Source organism: Hemitrygon akajei, chromosome 7, assembly GCF_048418815.1.
Source record: "Hemitrygon akajei chromosome 7, sHemAka1.3, whole genome shotgun sequence".
Lineage (NCBI taxonomy): Eukaryota > Metazoa > Chordata > Chondrichthyes > Myliobatiformes > Dasyatidae > Hemitrygon > Hemitrygon akajei.
Genome location: NC_133130.1, coordinates 125,147,191 through 125,166,995, shown reverse-complemented (window position 1 = coordinate 125,166,995; position 19,805 = coordinate 125,147,191). Strand labels below are relative to the sequence as shown.

At 51.3% G+C, this 19,805-nt stretch overlaps 1 protein-coding gene across 4 annotated transcripts in view; it reads right to left on the bottom strand.

The window, feature by feature from the left end:
• The window catches only part of LOC140730890 (catechol O-methyltransferase-like), a 250,646-nt gene that overhangs the window by 12,010 nt on the left and 218,831 nt on the right, over window positions 1–19,805 (bottom strand). For 3 of the 4 annotated variants that reach the window (XM_073051904.1, XM_073051903.1, XM_073051902.1), the window contains exon 4: window positions 4,074–4,205. The exons of the other annotated variant lie outside the window; for it this stretch is intronic. In XM_073051904.1, coding sequence (XP_072908005.1) covers window positions 4,074–4,205 — 132 coding nt within the window. The remainder of the gene's footprint in view (window positions 1–4,073; window positions 4,206–19,805) is intronic. 4 annotated transcript variants of the gene reach the window in all.

The window sequence follows — 19,805 nt, the reverse complement described above, 5'->3', positions numbered from 1 at the left end:
CAACATGCTTTCCCTGTCATTGGTGGGAGAGTTTGTTGCCAACTTTCGAGTCAGAGACCTCAGGGGATAAATAAGGGACAGACTTTATCATCGCATATCAGTGAATGTTTTGTATATGTGTCCCTTCTCACTGTATGTCGAACTGTCGGGTGAACAATGAGATTCTGTTGTACTGCAGATCATGGTCTGTCTTGGGGGCTTTGTTATTGCTGGCTTGGTGGGTGGAGGGTGCTGATGCCATTGTTTTTGCTGAAATAGGGATGGGGAAGGTAATTGTTTTGCTGTTGCTAATGTGTAGGGGGAGGGGAGGGTTCAGAATTCTAATATTTTTATTGACACTCATTCTTCTGTTTTCATGGATGTTTGCAAAGAGCAAGAGTTTCAGGATGTGTATTACATACATTCCTCTGATATTAAATGGAACTATTGAAAGGCGCTGGGGTGGGCTAATGGATAGGAATTGTTTAGCGCAGGGGTTCCCAACCCTTTTAATGCCATGGACCAATACCATCAAGCCACGAGAACCCTGATTCTCATGCATCAAACATGGGGAAATGGGTCTCGCTTAAATGGGAATCAGGGTCAACAAGAACCAGCCGGGCTGAATGGCCTGTTTCCCGGCTGTCTGGCTCTGCGAATCAATGCAGGTGTAGGGAGTGTCTGGGTGGTGGGGTGGAGGTTCATCTCTACCAGAGGAGGTGTAAGGTGCTCCTTCCCTCCGCTAGCCGGCAGGTCACCACTGGACAAGGTGTAGCACCTGATTAGTCCCCCGTAGGGTCACGTGAAGTCATGGGAGCAGGTGGTGGACGGTCGTATGAGCAGCCAGTGCAGATCACAAGTCCTGGTTATGTGACCACTGACGCCAGGCAGACAATCTCTGAAGAGTATTGATAACGGCTGGGGTCACCTGTCTTGTACAGACACTGCCCAGAAGAAGGCAACGGCAAACCTTTTCCGTGGAAAAATTTGCCAAGAACAATCATGGTCAAAAGACCATGATCACCCATGTCATATGACACAGCACATAATGGATGAGGCTTTAAAGAGACAGTTAGATAGACACATGAAAATGAGGAAGATGGAGAGAGATGGACATTATCTATGCAGGAGGGATTATTTTTATGGGGTAATTTGATTTAGCTGGATTGGCATAATATTGTGGGCTGAAGGGCCTGTTCCTGTGCTGTGCTGTGCTGTTCTATGAATATAGGGAGTGCGTTGCAAGTTTTAAGTTGAACAGCTGGAAGACTTGGAGCTGTTTGCACAGGAAAATACAAATAGGGAAGCGAAAAACTGAACTCAGAATTATCCAAGAAGGCCTCACCAACCAGAACAAAACATGATCTGGAAATTGGCTGATACTGGAAATCAGAAATAAAAACAGAAAATACTCAGCTGGTCGGGCAGCATCTGTAGAAAATAAAACAGAGTTAATATTTCAAATCAACAGTCCCTTGTTAGGTGCTGCCTGACCTACTGAATCCTTTCAGCATTTTCTGTTTCAATTCCAAATACTTGTCCTTCTCGGATCACAGGGTGTAGAGCATGGGACTTAGGGCTTTATATAGTATTATATTTAAACACTGTTGGAAACCACTGTTGTTTTAATTATACTTTTAATATGATTTTTTTATTTTTTAACAAGCTTGTGTATTTTTCATACTCACTGTCAGAAAGCGGTATAGCAGCTAAACTAACGGTTTATCATCTTCCTCATTTTTCATTGGCTAAGTACTAGCACATTACCCAAGTGATTGTTATTATTTTATTATTTGTTTTTGTAATTGTTTTAATTATGTGGCCTATTAACTAGTTTATTCCGATCTAAGGAATTTCTCTTATCTATAAGAGTGCTGGATTTTTCAGAGGCTCCTTCTTGTCTTCTTTATTCCATAGTCCACACGTCCATACACCTCTTAGCATCAATTCTCAACTCTTTATTTAGATTGCTTAGTATTTGTATATTTGGTTGTACTCTAAAGTAAACGGAATACTAGGAATTAAGCCTGTTTGTCATTCCTGACTGCTGGAAGTACCCCAAAGATCAGGAAATGAATAGAGATCTGACAACACAGATGCTGGAAATCCAGAGGAACACACACTTAAAATGCTGGAGGAACTCAGTAGGCCAGGCAGTATTTATGGAGAGGAATAAACAGTCAAGATACTTTGTCAGGACTGATAACGAAGGGGGCAGAAGTCAGAATATGAAGGTGGGGTAAGGGGAAGGTGTAGAAACTGGCAGGTTGATTACTTCTCCCATTGAGTCCACCCTGCCATTCAGTCATTTTCTCTCTCAAGCCCATTCTCCTGCCTTCTCCCCATAACTTTTGGCACCCTTAGCATGACACAGGTAAAAGGTCATGTATCAAAGTGCCACAAGGAAGTTCAATAAAAAAATATTTTCAGCCAGAAAGTAAGTTCAGGTTCAGAAAGAAAAATGAAGGTAAAAAAAAACCCACATCACATTTAAGATGAGTTTCCTCTGGGTGCTCCAGTTTCCTTCTGCGGTCCAAAAATGCATGGGTTAGTAGTTTAATTTGTGACATGAAGCCTAATTAGGTGGCATGGGCTCGTTGGGCAAGAAGAACATCTTACTGTGCTGCATCTCTGAATCGAGGATCTTAGCCTTTTTTATGATATGGACCCCTTTGTCAGTCCGGTGAAACCTATGGGCCCCTTTATCAGTCCGGTGAAGCCTATGGGCCCCTTTATCAGTCCGGTGAAGCCTATGGGCCCCTTTGTCAGTCCAGTGAAGCCTATGGGCCCCTTTGTCAGTCCGGTGAAACCTATGGGCCCCTTTATCAGTCCGGTGAAGCCTATGGGCCCCTTTATCAGTCCGGTGAAGCCTATGGGCCCCTTTGTCAGTCCGGTGAAGCCTATGGACCCTTTGTCAGTCCAGTGAAACCTATGGACCCTTTGTTAGTCTAGACCCTCCTCGGAAAAATGTGTTTAAACATATAAAATAAAATACTCAAGATTTAACCTCCTTCCACGCATTGGTCACCCAGCACTTGTAGATGGAGAATAAGGGAGAGCAACATAGATGTCTGGGTCACACACATCTTCGCTGTTTGGTGGCTCAACACCTCCTAGGCCCAGAGCTGCCGGGCAGTTGGCCAGCTACGTCACACGAGTGTTTGCAGACAGGAAGACCGCAATCACATTTGACCAAGTCCCTGGGTGTCAATACCTCCGAGGATCTAACCTGGACCCAACATGTCGATGCAGATACAAAGAAGGCACGACAGCGACTATATTTCATTTGGAGTTTGAGGAGATCTGGTTTGTCACCCAAAACATTTGAAAACTTCTACAGATGCACTGTGGAGAACATTCTGACAGGTGACATCAGTGTGAGGCGAGGGGCTACTGAACAGGACCAAAAAAACCTACAGAAAGTTGTAAAATTCGTTAGTTCCATTTTGGGTACTAGCTTCTGTAGTATCCAAGACTGCTTCAAGGAGCAATGCCTCAGAAAGGACAATCATTAAGGACCCCCATCACCCAGGACATGCCCTCTTTTCATTGTTACCAACAGGAAGGAGGTACAGGAGCCTGAAGATACCCACTCAACAATTCAGGAACAGCTTCTTCCCCTCTGCCATCTGATTTCTGAATGGACATTGAACCCATGAACACTACCTCACTTTGTTCTAATATTATTTCTGTTTTTGCACTATATCTAATTTAGCTATTTAATATACACATATATACTTGATGTAACTAATTTATTTATTTTCTATATTATGTATTGCAGTGAACTGCTGGTGTTCAGTTCACAAATTTCATGACACATGTCGGTGATGATCAACGTAATTCTGATTCTAAGGACAGGTCGAATAACTACTATCATTTCGAAATAGTGACGAGTATGAGCATGCCGTAAATGATGTCTTGAGATGTGATTTGACCAGATCTGTGATTTCTATTCCGGTAAAGTCACAGGTACTGCTCAGACTCCTGTGGTTTGTTGCTTACTCTCATCCCTGAAAGAGATACTGAATTTCTAGTAAGAGATTGGTGGGCCCAACAGCCTCTTTTCAGCAGCTTCCTGTGAACCAAAGTCTTACCTCCAGGAGCTGGGTGTCAGGTTGGTAACGGTCCTTCCAGTGATCGAGGAAAACAAAATCCACCGTCTCCACCTTGTGCTGATTCTTCAGCTGAGGAATAATATCACCAGATGCACCTTCCAGAAGTTCCACCTGAGGCCACAAAGCCGGAGACAGACAACGGGATGGGGGGAATATTGGACAAGACTGCGTGAGTAAACCGGGATGTAGACGGCAAGAAAGGGCGAGACCCAGATTCCACCTGAGCCCCAACATTGAAACTCTGCTTCATCGTGAAACAGCAGCTGTAACAGAGTTTTTCTCTTTCAGTAGATTAATAAACTGGAAAACACAAGAGATTCTGCAGATGCTGGAAATCTAGAGCAACACACAACATGCTGGAGGAACTCAGCAGGTCAGGTAGCATCTGTGGAGAGGGATAAACAGTCGATGTTTCTGACCGAGATCAAGGACTTAACAGTGTTGACTCTTTGTTCCCCTTCACAGACTCTGCCTGACCTGCTGAGTTCCACCAGCATTTAGTGTGAGTTCATAACTGCGTGTTCAGGCCATGGACTGTTCACCAGTGAAATGTCTGCAAGCTAATGGCCGAGCTCAGCAAACACTGCAACATCAAACTGTGCTGTTCGCTCTCTCCGAGAAAAAGCCCTTTCCCTTTGCATTGCAATTCAAGCTAACAGGAGGCTGAGCTCCGTAAGAGCATAGGAGCAAAGTTAGGCCATTCATTCCATCAAGTCTGCTCTGACATTTGATCATGGCTGATTATTTATTTATTTATTGAGATCCAGCACGAATCGATTATCCAGCCCTTCGAGCTGTGCCACCCAGCAATCCCTCGATTTAACCCTCGCCTAATCACACAACAATTTACAATGAATAACTAACCAACCAACTGGTACATCTTTGGAGTGTGGGAGGAAATTGCAGCACCCGGAGGAAACCCATGCGGTGACAGGGACAACATATAAACTCCTGATAGGCAGCCGTAGAGATTGGACCCTGGTCGCTGCAACTGTAAAGTGTTGTGCTAACCACTACACTACCGTGTGATGGGAATTGAACCCGGGTCACTGATACTATAAAGCGTTGTGCTAACCACTACACTACCGTGTGATGGGAATTGAACCTGGGTCACTGGTACTGTAAAACGTTGTGCTAACCACTACACTACCGTGCGATGGGAATCGAACCCGGGTCACTGGTACTGTAAAACGTTGTGCTAACCACTACACTACCGTGCGATGGGAATCGAACCCGGGTCACTGGTACTGTAAAACGTTGTGCTAACCACTACACTACCGTGCGATGGGAATCGAACCCGGGTCACTGGTACTGTAAAGCGTTGTGCTAACCACTACACTACCGTGCGATGGGAATCGAACCCGGGTCACTGGTACTGTAAAACGTTGTGCTAACCACTACACTACCGTGCGATGGGAATCGAACCCGGGTCACTGGTACTGTAAAACGTTGTGCTAACCACTACACTACCGTGCGATGGGAATCGAACCCGGGTCACTGGTACTGTAAAACGTTGTGCTAACCACTACACTACCATGCGATGGGAATCAAACCCGGGTCACTGGTACTGTAAAACGTTGTGCTAACCACTACACTACCGTGCGATGGGAATCGAACCCGGGTCACTGGTACTGTAAAGTGTTGTGCTAACCACTACACTACCGTGCGATGGGAATCGAACCCGGGTCACTGGTACTATAAAGCGTTGTGCTAACCACTACACTACCGTGTGATGGGAATTGAACCCGGGTCGCTGGTACTGTAAAGCGTTGTGCTAACCACTACACTATCATGCGATGGGAATCGAACCCAGGTCACTGGTACTGTAAAGTGTTGTGCAAACCACTACACTATCATGCGATGGGAATCGAACCCGGGTCACTGGTACTGTAAAGCGTTGTGCAAACCACTACACTATCATGCGATGGGAATCGAACCCGGGTCACTGGTACTGTAAAGTGTTGTGCAAACCACTACACTATCATGCGATGGGAATCGAACCTGGGTCACTGGTACTATAAAGCGTTGTGCTAACCACTACACTATCAAAAGATGGGAATTGAACCCGGGTCACTGGTACTGTAAAGCGTTGTGCTAACCACTACACTATCATGCGATGGGAATCGAACCCGGGTCACTGGTACTGTAAAGTGTTGTGCAAACCACTACACTATCATGCGATGGGAATCGAACCCGGGTCACTGGTACTGTAAAGCGTTGTGCTAACCACTACACTATCATGCGATGGGAATCGAACCCGGGTCACTGGTACTGTAAAGCGTTGTGCTAACCACTACACTACCGTGTGATGGGAATTGAACCCGGGTCACTGGTACTGTAAAACGTTGTGCTAACCACTACACTATCATGCGATTGGAATCGCACCCGGGTCACTGGTACTGTAAAGTGTTGTGCTAACCACTACACTATCATGCGATGGGAATCGAACCCGGGTCACTGGTACTGTAAAGTGTTGTGCTAACCACTACACTACCATGTGATGGGAATTGAACCCGGGTCACTGGTACTGTAAAGTGTTGTGCTAACAACTACACTACCGTGTGATGGGAATTGAACCCGGGTCACTGGTACTGTAAAGTGTTGTGCTAACCACTACACTACCATGTGATGGGAATTGAACCCGGGTCACTGGTACTGTAAAGTGTTGTGCTAACAACTACACTACCGTGCTGACCCATAGGAGTGATTATTATCCCTCTTCCCCATTCCCCTACCTTCTTGCTGTAACTTTTGATGCCCTAATAATCAAGTACCTATCAATCTCCACTTCAAATTCCACATGAACCTGTTGCAGGAGAATTAGTACCTCCCCATTCCTTCCCTGAATTCCCTTGAGGCATTAGAATCCTGGCAAATAATTTTATCTATTTTTTCTCAGAAACATTGAGTTAAAAGAGTTGCGGGCATGTTGTGTTGGTGCTGGAAACATGGTGACTTGAGTTGGCTGCCCCCAGCATATCCAAGACTGTTGGTCATTGATGCAAAATGACGCATTTCATTGTACGTTTCAACTTACATGTGACAATCAAAGCCAATCTTTATCTTTAAATGGTATAGTTTCTGTTGTTGACTTTCTGCACATGGGACAGGTCTCCCAATCATAGTTACCCACTCCCATTTTCATCCTTCAAGCAGGTATCAGAATCAGGCTTAGTATCACTGGGGGAGGTGCTAAGATGGCAATTTCTTCAGGCTCATCAGTGAAACAGCTTAAATTGCTGCCTTTAATGTCTCTCTTTTTCCTTTTCAAGGTGGTCGGGATCCTGTCAGAGTCGTCATTTATAGCTGCACTCAAACTGTGGTTCTTCGTGGCAGTGGGTTCCTGCTCCCAGAGCTCGCTGACCAGCTGATAGTTCCAGAAGCGGGTTGGAAAATATGTACCTTCTACACTCAAGAGATCTCTCTCTCTCTCTCTCTCTGTCTCTCTTAGTGAGAGTTGGGGGAGAGACTACTGGTTCTGAAGTTGGGTGTGATTGACTAAGTATTGCTTCAGACTGTAATGTCAGAAAGATCCTTAAATGTGATATGTTTGAAAAAGAGTTGGATAGGATCTGAAATATGAATAATTTTCTGAATATCAGGATATCCCAAAGTGCTTCAAATACACCTAAAGTGCTTCAAGAAGTGAGTAGCCAGTAGATGTGAAGCACTGGTTCACACAGAGCAAATAATCTCAGGGTGACACTGTCGCAAGCTAGAAGATCATCTCGCCTCCCCACTTGCTGTGGAAGGGGCAAGGCCTCGCTATTCTTGTTAGTGCGAGAGAGCCTGTGGCACATCGAACTGTTGGGTCAACAATGGTTTTAACTGGACTGCAGATCATGGTCTCTCTTTGGGGGGCTTTGCTATTGACTGCATGGTGGGTAACGGGGAGGTTGATGCTTTCTGCTGGAATACGTTGGGGGAGGGAGGGGGGGGAGAGTTGATGGGGAGGTTGATGCTTTCTGCTAGAGTAAGGGGTGAGGGAGAGGGGGGAGGGTTGATGGGGAGGTTGATGCTTTCTACTAGAGTAAGGGGTGAGGGAGAGGGGGGGAGAGTTGATGGGGAGGTTGATGCTTTCTGCTAGAGTAAGGGGTGAGGGAGAGGGGGGAGGGTTCATGGGGAGGATGATGCTTTCTACTAGAGTAAGGGGTGAGGGAGAGGGGGGAGGGTTGAAGGGGAGGTTGATGCTTTCTACTAGAGTAAGGGGTGACGGAGCGGGGGGAGAGTTGATGGGGAGGTTGATGCTTTCTACTAGAGAAAGGGGTGAGGGAGAGGGGGGAGGGTTGATGGGGAGGTTGATACTTTCTACTAGAGTAAGGGGGGAGGGAGACAGGGGAGGGTTGATGGGGAGGTTGATGCTTTCTACTAGAGTAAGGGGGGAGGGGGGAGGGTTGATGGAGAGGTTGATGCTTTCTACTAGAGTAAGGGGTGACGGAGAAGGGGGAGGGTTGATGGGGAGGTTGATACTTTCTACTAGAGTAAGGGGGGAGGGAGACAGGGGAGGGTTGATGGGGAGGTTGATGCTTTCTACTGGAGTAAGGGGTGAGGGAGAGGGGGAAGGGTTGATGGGGAGGTTGATGCTCTCTACTAGAGTAAGGGGGGAGGGGGGAGGGTTGATGGAGAGGTTGATGCTTTCTACTAGAGTAAGGGGTGAGGGAGAGGGGGAAGGGTTAACGGGGAGGTTGATGCTTTCTACTAGAGTAAGGGGTGAGGGAGAGGGGGGGAGCGTTGATGGGGAGGTTGATGGTATCTACTAGAGTAAGGGGTGAGGGAGAGGGGGGAGGGTTGATGGGGAGGTTGATGCTTTCTACTAGAGTAAGGGGTGAGGGAGAGGGGGAAGGGTTAACGGGGAGGCTGATGCTTTCTACCAGAGTAAGGGGTGAGGGGGAAGGGGGAAGGTTGATGGGGAGGTTGATGCTTTCTACTAGAGTAAGGGGTGAGGGAGGGGGGTAGGGTTGATGGGGAGGTTGATGCGTTCTACTAGAGTAAGGGGTGAGGGAGAGGGGGAGGGTAGATGGGGAGGTTGATGCTTTCTACTAGAGTAAGGGGTGAGGGAGAGGCGGAAGGGTTAACGGGGATGCTGATGCTTTCTACTAGAGTAAGGGGTGAGGGGGAAGGGGGAGGGTTGATGGGGAGGTTGATGCTTTCTACTAGAGTAAGGGGTGAGGGAGAGGGGGAGGGTTGATGGGGAGGTTGATGCTTTCTACTAGAGTAAGGGGTGAGGGAGAGGGGGGAGGGTTGATCGGGAGGTTGATGCTTTCTACTACTGTAAGGGGTGAGGGAGAGGGGGAGGGTTGATGGGGAGGTTGATGCTTTCTACTAGAGTAAGGGGTGAGGGAGAGGGGGGAGGGTTGATGGGGAGGTTGATGCTTTCTACTAGTGTAAGGGGTGAGGGAGAGGGGGGAGGGTTGATGGGGAGGTTGATGCTTTCTACTAGACTAAGGGGTGAGGGAGAGGGGGAGGGTTGATGGCGAGTTCGATGCTTTCTACTAGAGTAAGGGGTGAGGGGGAAGGGGGAGGGTTGATGGGGAGGTTGATGCTTTCTACTAGAGTAAGGGGTGAGGGAGAGGGGGGAGGGTTCATGGGGAGGTTGATGCTTTCTCCTAGAGTAAGGGGTGAGGGAGAGGGGGGAGGGTTGATGGGGAGGTTGATGCTTTCAACTAGAGTAAGGGGTGAGGGAGAGGGGGGAGGGTTGATGGGGAGGTTGATGCTTTCAACTAGAGTAATGGGTGAGGGAGAGGGGGGAGGGTTGATGGTATCTACTGGAGTAAGGGGTGAGGGAGAGGGGGGAGGGTTGATGGGGAGGTTGATGCTTTCAACTAGAGTAAGGGGTGAGGGAGAGGGGGGAAGGTTGATGGGGAGGTTGATGCTTTCAACTAGAGTAATGGGTGAGGGAGAGGGGGAGGGTTGATGGTATCTACTGGAGTAAGGGGTGAGGGAGAGGGGGGAGGGTTGATGGGGAGGTTGATGGTATCTACTAGAGTAAGGGGTGAGGGAGAGGGGGGAGGGTTGATGGGGAGGTTGATGCTTTCTCCTAGAGTAAGGGGTGAGGGAGAGGGGGGACGGTTAATGGGGAGGATGATGCTTTCTCCTAGAGTAAGGGGTGAGGGAGAGAGGGGGCGGTTAATGGGGAGGTTGATGGTATCTACTGGAGTAAGGGATGAGGGAGAGGGGGGAGGGTTGATGGGGAGGTTGATGGTATCTACTGGAGTAAGGGGTGAGGGAGAGGGGGAAGGGTTGATGGGGAGGTTGATGGTTTCTACTAGAGTAAAGGGTGAGGGAGAGGGGGGACGGTTAATGGGGAGGTTGATGCTTTCAACTAGAGTAAGGGGTGAGGGAGAGCGGGGAGGGTTGAGGGGGAGGTTGATGGTATCTACTGGAGTAAGGGGTGAGGGAGAGGGGGGAGGGTTGATGGGGAGTTCGATGGTATCTACTAGAGTAAGGGGTGAGGGAGAGGGGGAGGGTTAATGGGGAGGTTGATGCTTTCAACTAGAGTACGGGGTGAGGGAGAGGGGGGAGGGTTGATGGGGAGGTTGATGATTTCTACTAGAGTAAGTGGTGAGGGAGAGGGGGGAGGGTTGATGGTATCTACTAGAGTAAGGGGTGAGGGAGAGGGGGGAGGGTTGATGGTATCTACTAGAGTAAGGGGTGAGGGAGAGGGGGGAAGGTTGATGGGGAGTTTGATGGTATCTACTAGAGTAAGGGGTGAGGGAGAGGGGGGAGGGTTGATGGGGAGGTTGATGCTTTCTACTAGAGTAAGGGGTGAGGGAGAGGGGGGAGGGTTGATGGGGAGTTTGGTGGTATCTACTAGAGTAAGGGGTGAGGGAGAGGGGGAGGGTTAATGGGGAGGTTGATGCTTTCAACTAGAGTAAGGGGTGAGGGAGAGGGGGAGGGTTGATGGGGAGGTTGATGCATTCAACTAGAGTACGGGGAGAGGGAGAGGGGGGAGGGTTGATGGGGAGGTTGATGTTATCTACTGGAGTAAGGGGTGAGGGAGAGGGGGGAGGGTTGATGGTATCTACTGGAGTAAGGGGTGAGGGAGAGGGGGAAGGGTTGATGGGGAGGTTGATGGTTTCTACTAGAGTAAGGGGTGAGGGAGAGGGGGACGGTTAATGGGGAGGTTGATGCTTTCAACTAGAGTAAGGGGTGAGGGAGAGGGGGGAGGGTTGATGGGGAGGTTGATGGTATCTACTGGAGTAAGGGGTGAGGAAGAGGAGGGAGGGTTGATGGGGAGGTTGATGCTTTCAACTAGAGTACGGGGTGAGGGAGAGGGGGGAGGGTTGATGGGAAGGTTGATGGTATCTACTGGAGTAAGGGGTGAGGGAGAGGGGGGAGGGTTGATGGTATCTACTAGAGTAAGGGGTGAGGGAGAGGGGGGAGGGTTGATGGGGAGGTTGATGCTTTCTACTAGAGTAAGGGGTGAGGGAGAGGGGGGAGGGTTGAGGGGGAGGTTGATGCTTTCTCCTAGAGTGAGGGGTGAGGGAGAGGGGGGGACGGTTAACGGGGAGGTTGATGCTTTCTCCTAGAGTAAGGGGTGAGGTAGGGGGGTAGGGTTGATGGGGAGGTTGATGCTTTCTACTAGAGTAAGGGGTGAGGGAGAGGGGGAGGGTTGATGGGGAGGTTGATGCTTTCTACTAGAGTAAGGGGTGAGGGAGAGGGGGGAGGGTTGATGGGGAGGTTGATGCTTTCTCCTCGAGTAAGGGGTGAGGGAGAGGAGGGAGGGTTGATGGGGAGGTTGATGCTTTCTACTAGAGTAAGGGGTGAGGGAGAGGGGGGAGCGTTGATGGGGAGGTTGGTATCTACTAGAGTAAGGGGTGAGGGAGAGGGGGAGGGTTGATGAGGAGGTTGATGCTTTCTGCTAGAGTAAGGGGTGAGGGAGAGGGGGGAGCGTTGATGGGAAGGTTGATGCTTTCTACTAAAGTAAGGGGTGAGGGAGAGGGGGGAGGGTTGATGGGGAGGTTGATGCTTTCTCCTAGAGTAAGGGGTGAGGGAGAGGGGGGACGGTTAATGGGGAGGTTGATGCTTTCTCCTAGAGTAAGGGGTGAGGGAGAGGGGGGAGCGTTAATGGGGAGGTTGATGGTATCTACTAGAGTAAGGGGTGAGGGAGAGGGGGGAGGGTTGATGGGGAGGTTGATACTTTCTACTAGAGTAAGGGGTGAGGGAGAGGGGGGACGGTTAATGGGGAGGTTGCATTCTACTAGAGTAAGGGGTGAGGGAGAGGGGGGTGGGTTGATGGGGAGGTTGATGCTTTCTACTAGAGTAAGGGGTGAGGGAGAGGGGGGAGGGTTGATGGGGAGGTTGATGCTTTCTACTAGAGTAAGGGGTGAGGGAGAGGGGGAGGGTTAATGGGGAGGTTGATGCTTTCTACCAGAGTAAGGGGTGAGGGAAAGGGGGGAGGGTTGATGGGGAGGTTGAAGCTTTCTCCTAGAGTAAGGGGTGAGGGAGAGGGGGAACGGTTAATGGGGAGGTTGATGCTTTCTGCTAGAGTAAGGGGTGAGGGACAGGGGGGAGGGTTGATGCTTTCTACTAAAGTAAGGGTTGAGGGAGAGGGGGGAAGGTTGATGGGCAGTTTGATGGTATCTACTAGAGTAAGGGGTGAGGGAGAGGGGGGAGGGTTGATGGGGAGGTTGATGCTTTCTACTAGAGTAAGGGGTGAGGGAGAGGGGGGAGGGTTGATGTGGAGTTTGGTGGTATCTACTAGAGTAAGGGGTGAGGGAGAGGGGGAGGGTTAATGGGGAGGTTGATGCTTTCAACTAGAGTAAGGGGTGAGGGAGAGGGGGAGGGTTGATGGGGAGGTTGATGCATTCAACTAGAGTACGGGGAGAGGGAGAGGGGGGAGGGTTGATGGGGAGGTTGATGTTATCTACTGGAGTAAGGGGTGAGGGAGAGGGGGGTGGGTTGATGGTATCTACTGGAGTAAGGGGTGAGGGAGAGGGGGAAGGGTTGATGGGGAGGTTGATGGTTTCTACTAGAGTAAGGGGTGAGGGAGAGGGGGGACGGTTAATGGGGAGGTTGATGCTTTCAACTTGAGTAAGGGGTGAGGGAGAGGGGGGAGGGTTGATGGGGAGGTTGATGGTATCTACTGGAGTAAGGGGTGAGGAAGAGGGGGGAGGGTTGATGGGGAGGTTGATGCTTTCAACTAGAGTACGGGGTGAGGGAGAGGGGGGAGGGTTGATGGGAAGGTTGATGGTATCTACTGGAGTAAGGGGTGAGGGAGAGGGGGGAGGGTTGATGGTATCTACTAGAGTAAGGGGTGAGGGAGAGGGGGGAGGGTTGATGGGGAGGTTGATGCTTTCTACTAGAGTAAGGGGTGAGGGAGAGGGGGGAGGGTTGAGGGGGAGGTTGATGCTTTATCCTAGAGTGAGGGGTGAGGGAGAGGAGGGACGGTTAACGGGGAGGTTGATGCTTTCTCCTAGAGTAAGGGGTGAGGTAGGGGGGTAGGGTTGATGGGGAGGTTGATGCTTTCTACTAGAGTAAGGGGTGAGGGAGAGGGGGAGGGTTGATGGGGAGGTTGATGCTTTCTACTAGAGTAAGGGGTGAGGGAGAGGGGGGAGGGTTGATGGGGAGGTTGATGCTTTCTCCTCGAGTAAGGGGTGAGGGAGAGGAGGGAGGGTTGATGGGGAGGTTGATGCTTTCTACTAGAGTAAGGGGTGAGGGAGAGGGTGGAGCGTTGATGGGGAGGTTGGTATCCACTAGAGTAAGGGGTGAGTGAGAGGGGGAGGGTTGATGAGGAGGTTGATGCTTTCTGCTAGAGTAAGGGGTGAGGGAGAGGGGGGAGCGTTGAAGGGAAGGTTGATGCTTTCTACTAAAGTAAGGGGTGAGGGAGAGGGGGGAGGGTTGATGGGGAGGTTGATGCTTTCTCCTAGAGTAAGGGGTGAGGGAGAGGGGGGACGGTTAATGGGGAGGTTGATGCTTTCTCCTAGAGTAAGGGGTGAGGGAGAGGGGGGAGCGTTAATGGGGAGGTTGATGGTATCTACTAGAGTAAGGGGTGAGGGAGAGGGGGGAGGGTTGATGGGGAGGTTGATACTTTCTACTAGAGTAAGGGGTGAGGGAGAGGGGGGACGGTTAATGGGGAGGTTGCATTCTACTAGAGTAAGGGGTGAGGGAGAGGCGGGAGGGTTGATGGGGAGGTTGATGCTTTCTACCAGAGTAAGGGGTGAGGGAGAGGGGGGAGGGTTGATGGGGAGGTTGATGCTTTCTACTAGAGTAAGGGGTGAGGGAGAGGGGGAGGGTTAATGGGGAGGTTGATGCTTTCTACCAGAGTAAGGGGTGAGGGAAAGGGGGGAGGGTTGATGGGGAGGTTGAAGCTTTCTCCTAGAGTAAGGGGTGAGGGAGAGGGGGGACGGTTAATGGGGAGGTTGATGCTTTCTCCTAGAGTAAGGGGTGAGGGAGAGGGGGGAGCGTTAATGGGGAGGTTGATGGTATCTACTAGAGTAAGGGGTGAGGGAGAGGGGGGAGGGTTGATGGGGAGGTTGATACTTTCTACTAGAGTAAGGGGTGAGGGAGAGGGGGGACGGTTAATGGGGAGGTTGCATTCTACTAGAGCAAGGGGTGAGGGAGAGGGGGGAGTGTTGATGGGGAGGTTGATGCTTTCTACTAGAGTAAGGGGTGAGGGAGAGGGGGGAGGGTTGATGGGGAGGTTGATGCTTTCTACTAGAGTAAGGGGTGAGGGAGAGGGGGAGGGTTAATGGGGAGGTTGATGCTTTCTACCAGAGTAAGGGGTGAGGGAAAGGGGGGAGGGTTGATGGGGAGGTTGAAGCTTTCTCCTAGAGTAAGGGGTGAGGGAGAGGGGGAACGGTTAATGGGGAGGTTGATGCTTTCTACTAGAGTAAGGGGTGAGGGACAGGGGGGAGGGTTGATGCTTTCTACTAAAGTAAGGGGTGAGGGAGAGGGGGGAAGGTTGATGGGGAGTTTGATGGTATCTACTAGAGTAAGGGGTGAGGGAGAGGGGGGAGGATTGATGGGGATGTTGATGCTTTCTACTAGAGTAAGGGGTGAGGGAGAGGGGGGAGGGTTGATGGGGAGTTTGGTGGTATCTACTAGAGTAAGGGGTGAGGGAGAGGGGGAGGGTTAATGGGGAGGTTGATGCTTTCAGCTAGAGTAAGGGGTGAGGGAGAGGGGGAGGGTTGATGGGGAGGTTGATGCATTCAACTAGAGTACGGGGAGAGGGAGAGGGGGGAGGGTTGATGGGGAGGTTGATGTTATCTACTGGAGTAAGGGGTGAGGGAGAGGGGGGAGGTTTGATGGTATCTACTAAAGTAAGTGGTGAGGGAGAGGGGGTGGGTTGATGGGGAGGTTGATGCTTTCTACTAGAGTAAGGGGTGAGGGAGAGGGGGGAGGGTTGATGGGGAGGTTGATGCTTTCTACTAGAGTAAGGGGTGAGGGAGAGGGGGGAGCGTTGATGGGGAGGATGATGCTTTCTACTAGAGTAAGGGGTGAGGGAGAGGGGGGAGGGTTGATGCGGAGGTTGATGCTTTCTCCTAGAGAAAGGGGTGAGGGAGAGGGGGGACGGTTAATGGGGAGGTTGATGCTTTCTACTAAAGTAAGGGGTGAGGGAGAGGGGGGAGGGTTGAAGGGGAGGTTGATGCTTTCTCCTCGAGTAAGGGGTGAGGGAGAGGAGGGAGGGTTGATGGGGAGGTTGATGCTTTCTACTAGAGTAAGGGGTGAGGGAGAGGGGGGAGCGTTGATGGGGAGGTTGGTATCTACTAGAGTAAGGGGTGAGTGAGAGGGGGAGGGTTGATGAGGAGGTTGATGCTTTCTGCTAGAGTAAGGGGTGAGGGAGAGGGGGGAGCGTTGATGGGAAGGTTGATGCTTTCTACTAAAGTAAGGGGTGAGGGAGAGGGGGGAGGGTTGATGGGGAGGTTGATGCTTTCTCCTAGAGTAAGGGGTGAGGGAGAGGGGGGACGGTTAATGGGGAGGTTGATGCTTTCTCCTAGAGTAAGGGGTGAGGGAGAGGGGGGAGCGTTAATGGGGAGGTTGATGGTATCTACTAGAGTAAGGGGTGAGGGAGAGGGGGGAGGGTTGATGGGGAGGTTGATACTTTCTACTAGAGTAAGGGGTGAGGGAGAGGGGGGACGGTTAATGGGGAGGTTGCATTCTACTAGAGTAAGGGGTGAGGGAGAGGGGGGAGGGTTGATGGGGAGGTTGATGCTTTCTACTAGAGTAAGGGGTGAGGGAGAGGGGGGAGGGTTGATGGGGAGGTTGATGCTTTCTACTCGAGTAAGGGGTGAGGGAGAGGGGGAGGGTTAATGGGGAGGTTGATGCTTTCTACCAGAGTAAGGGGTGAGGGAAAGGGGGGAGGGTTGATGGGGAGGTTGAAGCTTTCTCCTAGAGTAAGGGGTGAGGGAGAGGGGGAACGGTTAATGGGGAGGTTGATGCTTTCTACTAGAGTAAGGGGTGAGGGACAGGGGGGAGGGTTGATGCTTTCTACTAAAGTAAGAGGTGAGGGAGAGGGGGAGGGTTGATGGGGAGGTTGATGCTTTCTACTAGAGTAAGGGGTGAGGGAGAGGGGGGACGGTTAATGGGTAGATTGATGCTTTCTACTAGAGTAAGGGGTGAGGGAGAGGGGAGAGGGTTGATGGGGAGGTTGATGCTTTCTACTAGAGTAAGGGGTGAGGGAGAGGGGGGAGGGTTGATGGGGAGGTTGATGCTTTCTACTAGAGTAAGGGGTGAGGGAGAGGGGGGAGCGTTGATGGGGAGGATGATGCTTTCTACTAGAGTAAGGGGTGAGGGAGAGGGGGGAGGGTTGATGCGGAGGTTGATGCTTTCTCCTAGAGAAAGGGGTGAGGGAGAGGGGGGACGGTTAATGGGGAGGTTGATGCTTTCTCCTAGAGTAAGGGGTGAGGGAGAGGGGGGAGCATTAATGGGGAGGTTGATGGTATCTACTAGAGTAAGGGGTGAGGGAGAGGGGGGAGGGTTGATGGGGAGGTTGATGCTTTCTACTTGAGTAAGGGGTGAGGGAGAGTGGGAAGGTTAATGGGGAGGTTGATGCATTCTACTAGAGAAAGGGGTGAGGGAGAGGGGGGAGGGTTGATGGGGAGGTTGATGCTTTCTACTAGAGTAAGGGGAGAGGGAGAGGGGGGAGGGTTGATGGGGAGGTTGATGCTTTCTACTAGAGTAAGGGGTGAGGGAGAGGGGATTAGGGTTGATGGGGAGGTCGATGCTTTCTACTAGAGTAAGGGGTGAGGGAGAGGGGGGAGGGTTGATGGGGAGGTTGATGCTTTCTACTACAGTAAGGGGTGAGGGAGAGGGGGGAGGGTTGATGGGGAGGTTGATGCTTTCTACTAGAGTAAGGGGTGAGGGAGAAGAGGGAGGGTTGATGGGGAGGTTGATGCGTTCTGCTAGAGTAAGGGGTGAGGGAGAGGGGGAGGGTTGATGGGGAGGTTGATGCTTTCTACTAGAGTAAGGGGTGAGGGAGAGGCGGAAGGGTTAATGGGGATGCTGATGCTTTCTACTAGAGTAAGGGGTGAGGGGGAAGGGGGAGGGTTGATGGGGAGGTTGATGCTTTCTACTAGAGTAAGGGGTGAGGGAGAGGGGGAGGGTTGATGGGGAGGTTGATGCTTTCTACTAGAGTAAGGGGTGAGGGAGAGGGGGGAGGGTTGATGGGGAGTTTGATGCTTTCTACTAGTGTAAGGGGTGAGGGAGAGGGGGAGGGTTGATGGGGAGGTTGATGCTTTCGACTAGAGTAAGGGGTGAGGGAGAGGGGGGAGGGTTGATGGGGAGGTTGATGCTTTCTACTAGTGTAAGGGGTGAGGGAGAGGGGGGAGGGTTGATGGGGAGGTTGATGCTTTCTACTAGAGTAACGGGTGAGGGAGAGGGGGGAAGGTTGATGGGGAGTTTGATGGTATCTACTAGAGTAAGGGGTGAGGGAGAGGGGGAGGGTAAATGGGGAGGTTGATGCTTTCTCCTAGAGTGAGGGGTGAGGGAGAGGGGGGACGGTTAACGGGGAGGTTGATGCTTTCTCCTAGAGTAAGGGGTGAGGTAGGGGGGTAGGGTTGATGGGGAGGTTGATGCTTTCTACTAGAGTAAGGGGTGAGGGAGAGGGGGAGGGTTGATGGGGAGGTTGATGCTTTCTACTAGAGTAAGGGGTGAGGGAGAGGGGGGAGGGTTGATGGGGAGGTTGATGCTTTCTCCTCGAGTAAGGGGTGAGGGAGAGGAGGGAGGGTTGATGGGGAGGTAGATGCTTTCTACTAGAGTAAGGGGTGAGGGAGAGGGGGGAGCGTTGATGGGGAGGTTGGTATCTACTAGAGTAAGGGGTGAGGGAGAGGGGGAGGTTTGATGAGGAGGTTGATGCTTTCTGCTAGAGTAAGGGGTGAGGGAGAGGGGGGAGGGTTGATGGGGAGGTTGATGCTTTCTCCTAGAGTAAGGGGTGAGGGAGAGGGGGGACGGTTAATGGGGAGGTTGATGCTTTCTCCTAGAGTAAGGGGTGAGGGAGAGGGGGGGAGCGTTAATGGGGAGGTTGATGGTATCTACTAGAGTAAGGGGTGAGGGAGAGGGGGGAGGGTTGATGGGGAGGTTGATACTTTCTACTAGAGTAAGGGGTGAGGGAGAGGGGGGACGGTTAATGGGGAGGTTGCATTCTACTAGAGCAAGGGGTGAGGGAGAGGGGGGAGGGTTGATGGGGAGGTTGATGCTTTCTACTAGAGTAAGGGGTGAGGGAGAGGGGGGAGGGTTGATGGGGAGGTTGATGCTTTCTACTAGAGTAAGGGGTGAGGGAGAGGGGGAGGGTTAATGGGGAGGTTGATGCTTTCTACCAGAGTAAGGGGTGAGGGAAAGGGGGGAGGGTTGATGGGGAGGTTGAAGCTTTCTCCTAGAGTAAGGGGTGAGTGAGAGGGGGAACGGTTAATGGGGAGGTTGATGCTTTCTACTAGAGTAAGGGGTGAGGGACAGGGGGGAGGGTTGATGCTTTCTACTAAAGTAAGGGGTGAGGGAGAGGGGGGAAGGTTGATGGGGAGTTTGATGGTATCTACTAGAGTAAGGGGTGAGGGAGAGGGGGGAGGATTGATGGGGATGTTGATGCTTTCTACTAGAGTAAGGGGTGAGGGAGAGGGGGGAGGGTTGATGGGGAGTTTGGTGGTATCTACTAGAGTAAGGGGTGAGGGAGAGGGGGAGGGTTAATGGGGAGGTTGATGCTTTCAACTAGAGTAAGGGGTGAGGGAGAGGGGGAGGGTTGATGGGGAGGTTGATGCATTCAACTAGAGTACGGGGAGAGGGAGAGGGGGGAGGGTTGATGGGGAGGTTGATGTTATCTACTGGAGTAAGGGGTGAGGGAGAGGGGGGAGGTTTGATGGTATCTACTGGAGTAAGGGGTGAGGGAGAGGGGGAAGGGTTGATGGGGAGGTTGATGGTTTCTACTAGAGTAAGGGGTGAGGGAGAGGGGGGACGGTTAATGGGGAGGTTGATGCTTTCAACTAGAGTAAGGGGTGAGGGAGAGGGGGGAGGGTTGATGGGGAGGTTGATGGTATCTACTGGAGTAAGGGGTGAGGAAGAGGGGGGAGGGTTGAGGGGGAGGTTGATGCTTTATCCTAGAGTGAGGAGGGAGAGGGGGGACGGTTAACGGGGAGGTTGATGCTTTCTCCTAGAGTAAGGGGTGAGGTAGGGGGGTAGGGTTGATGGGGAGGTTGATGCTTTCTACTAGAGTAAGGGGTGAGGGAGAGGGGGAGGGTTGATGGGGAGGTTGATGCTTTCTACTAGAGTAAGGGGTGAGGG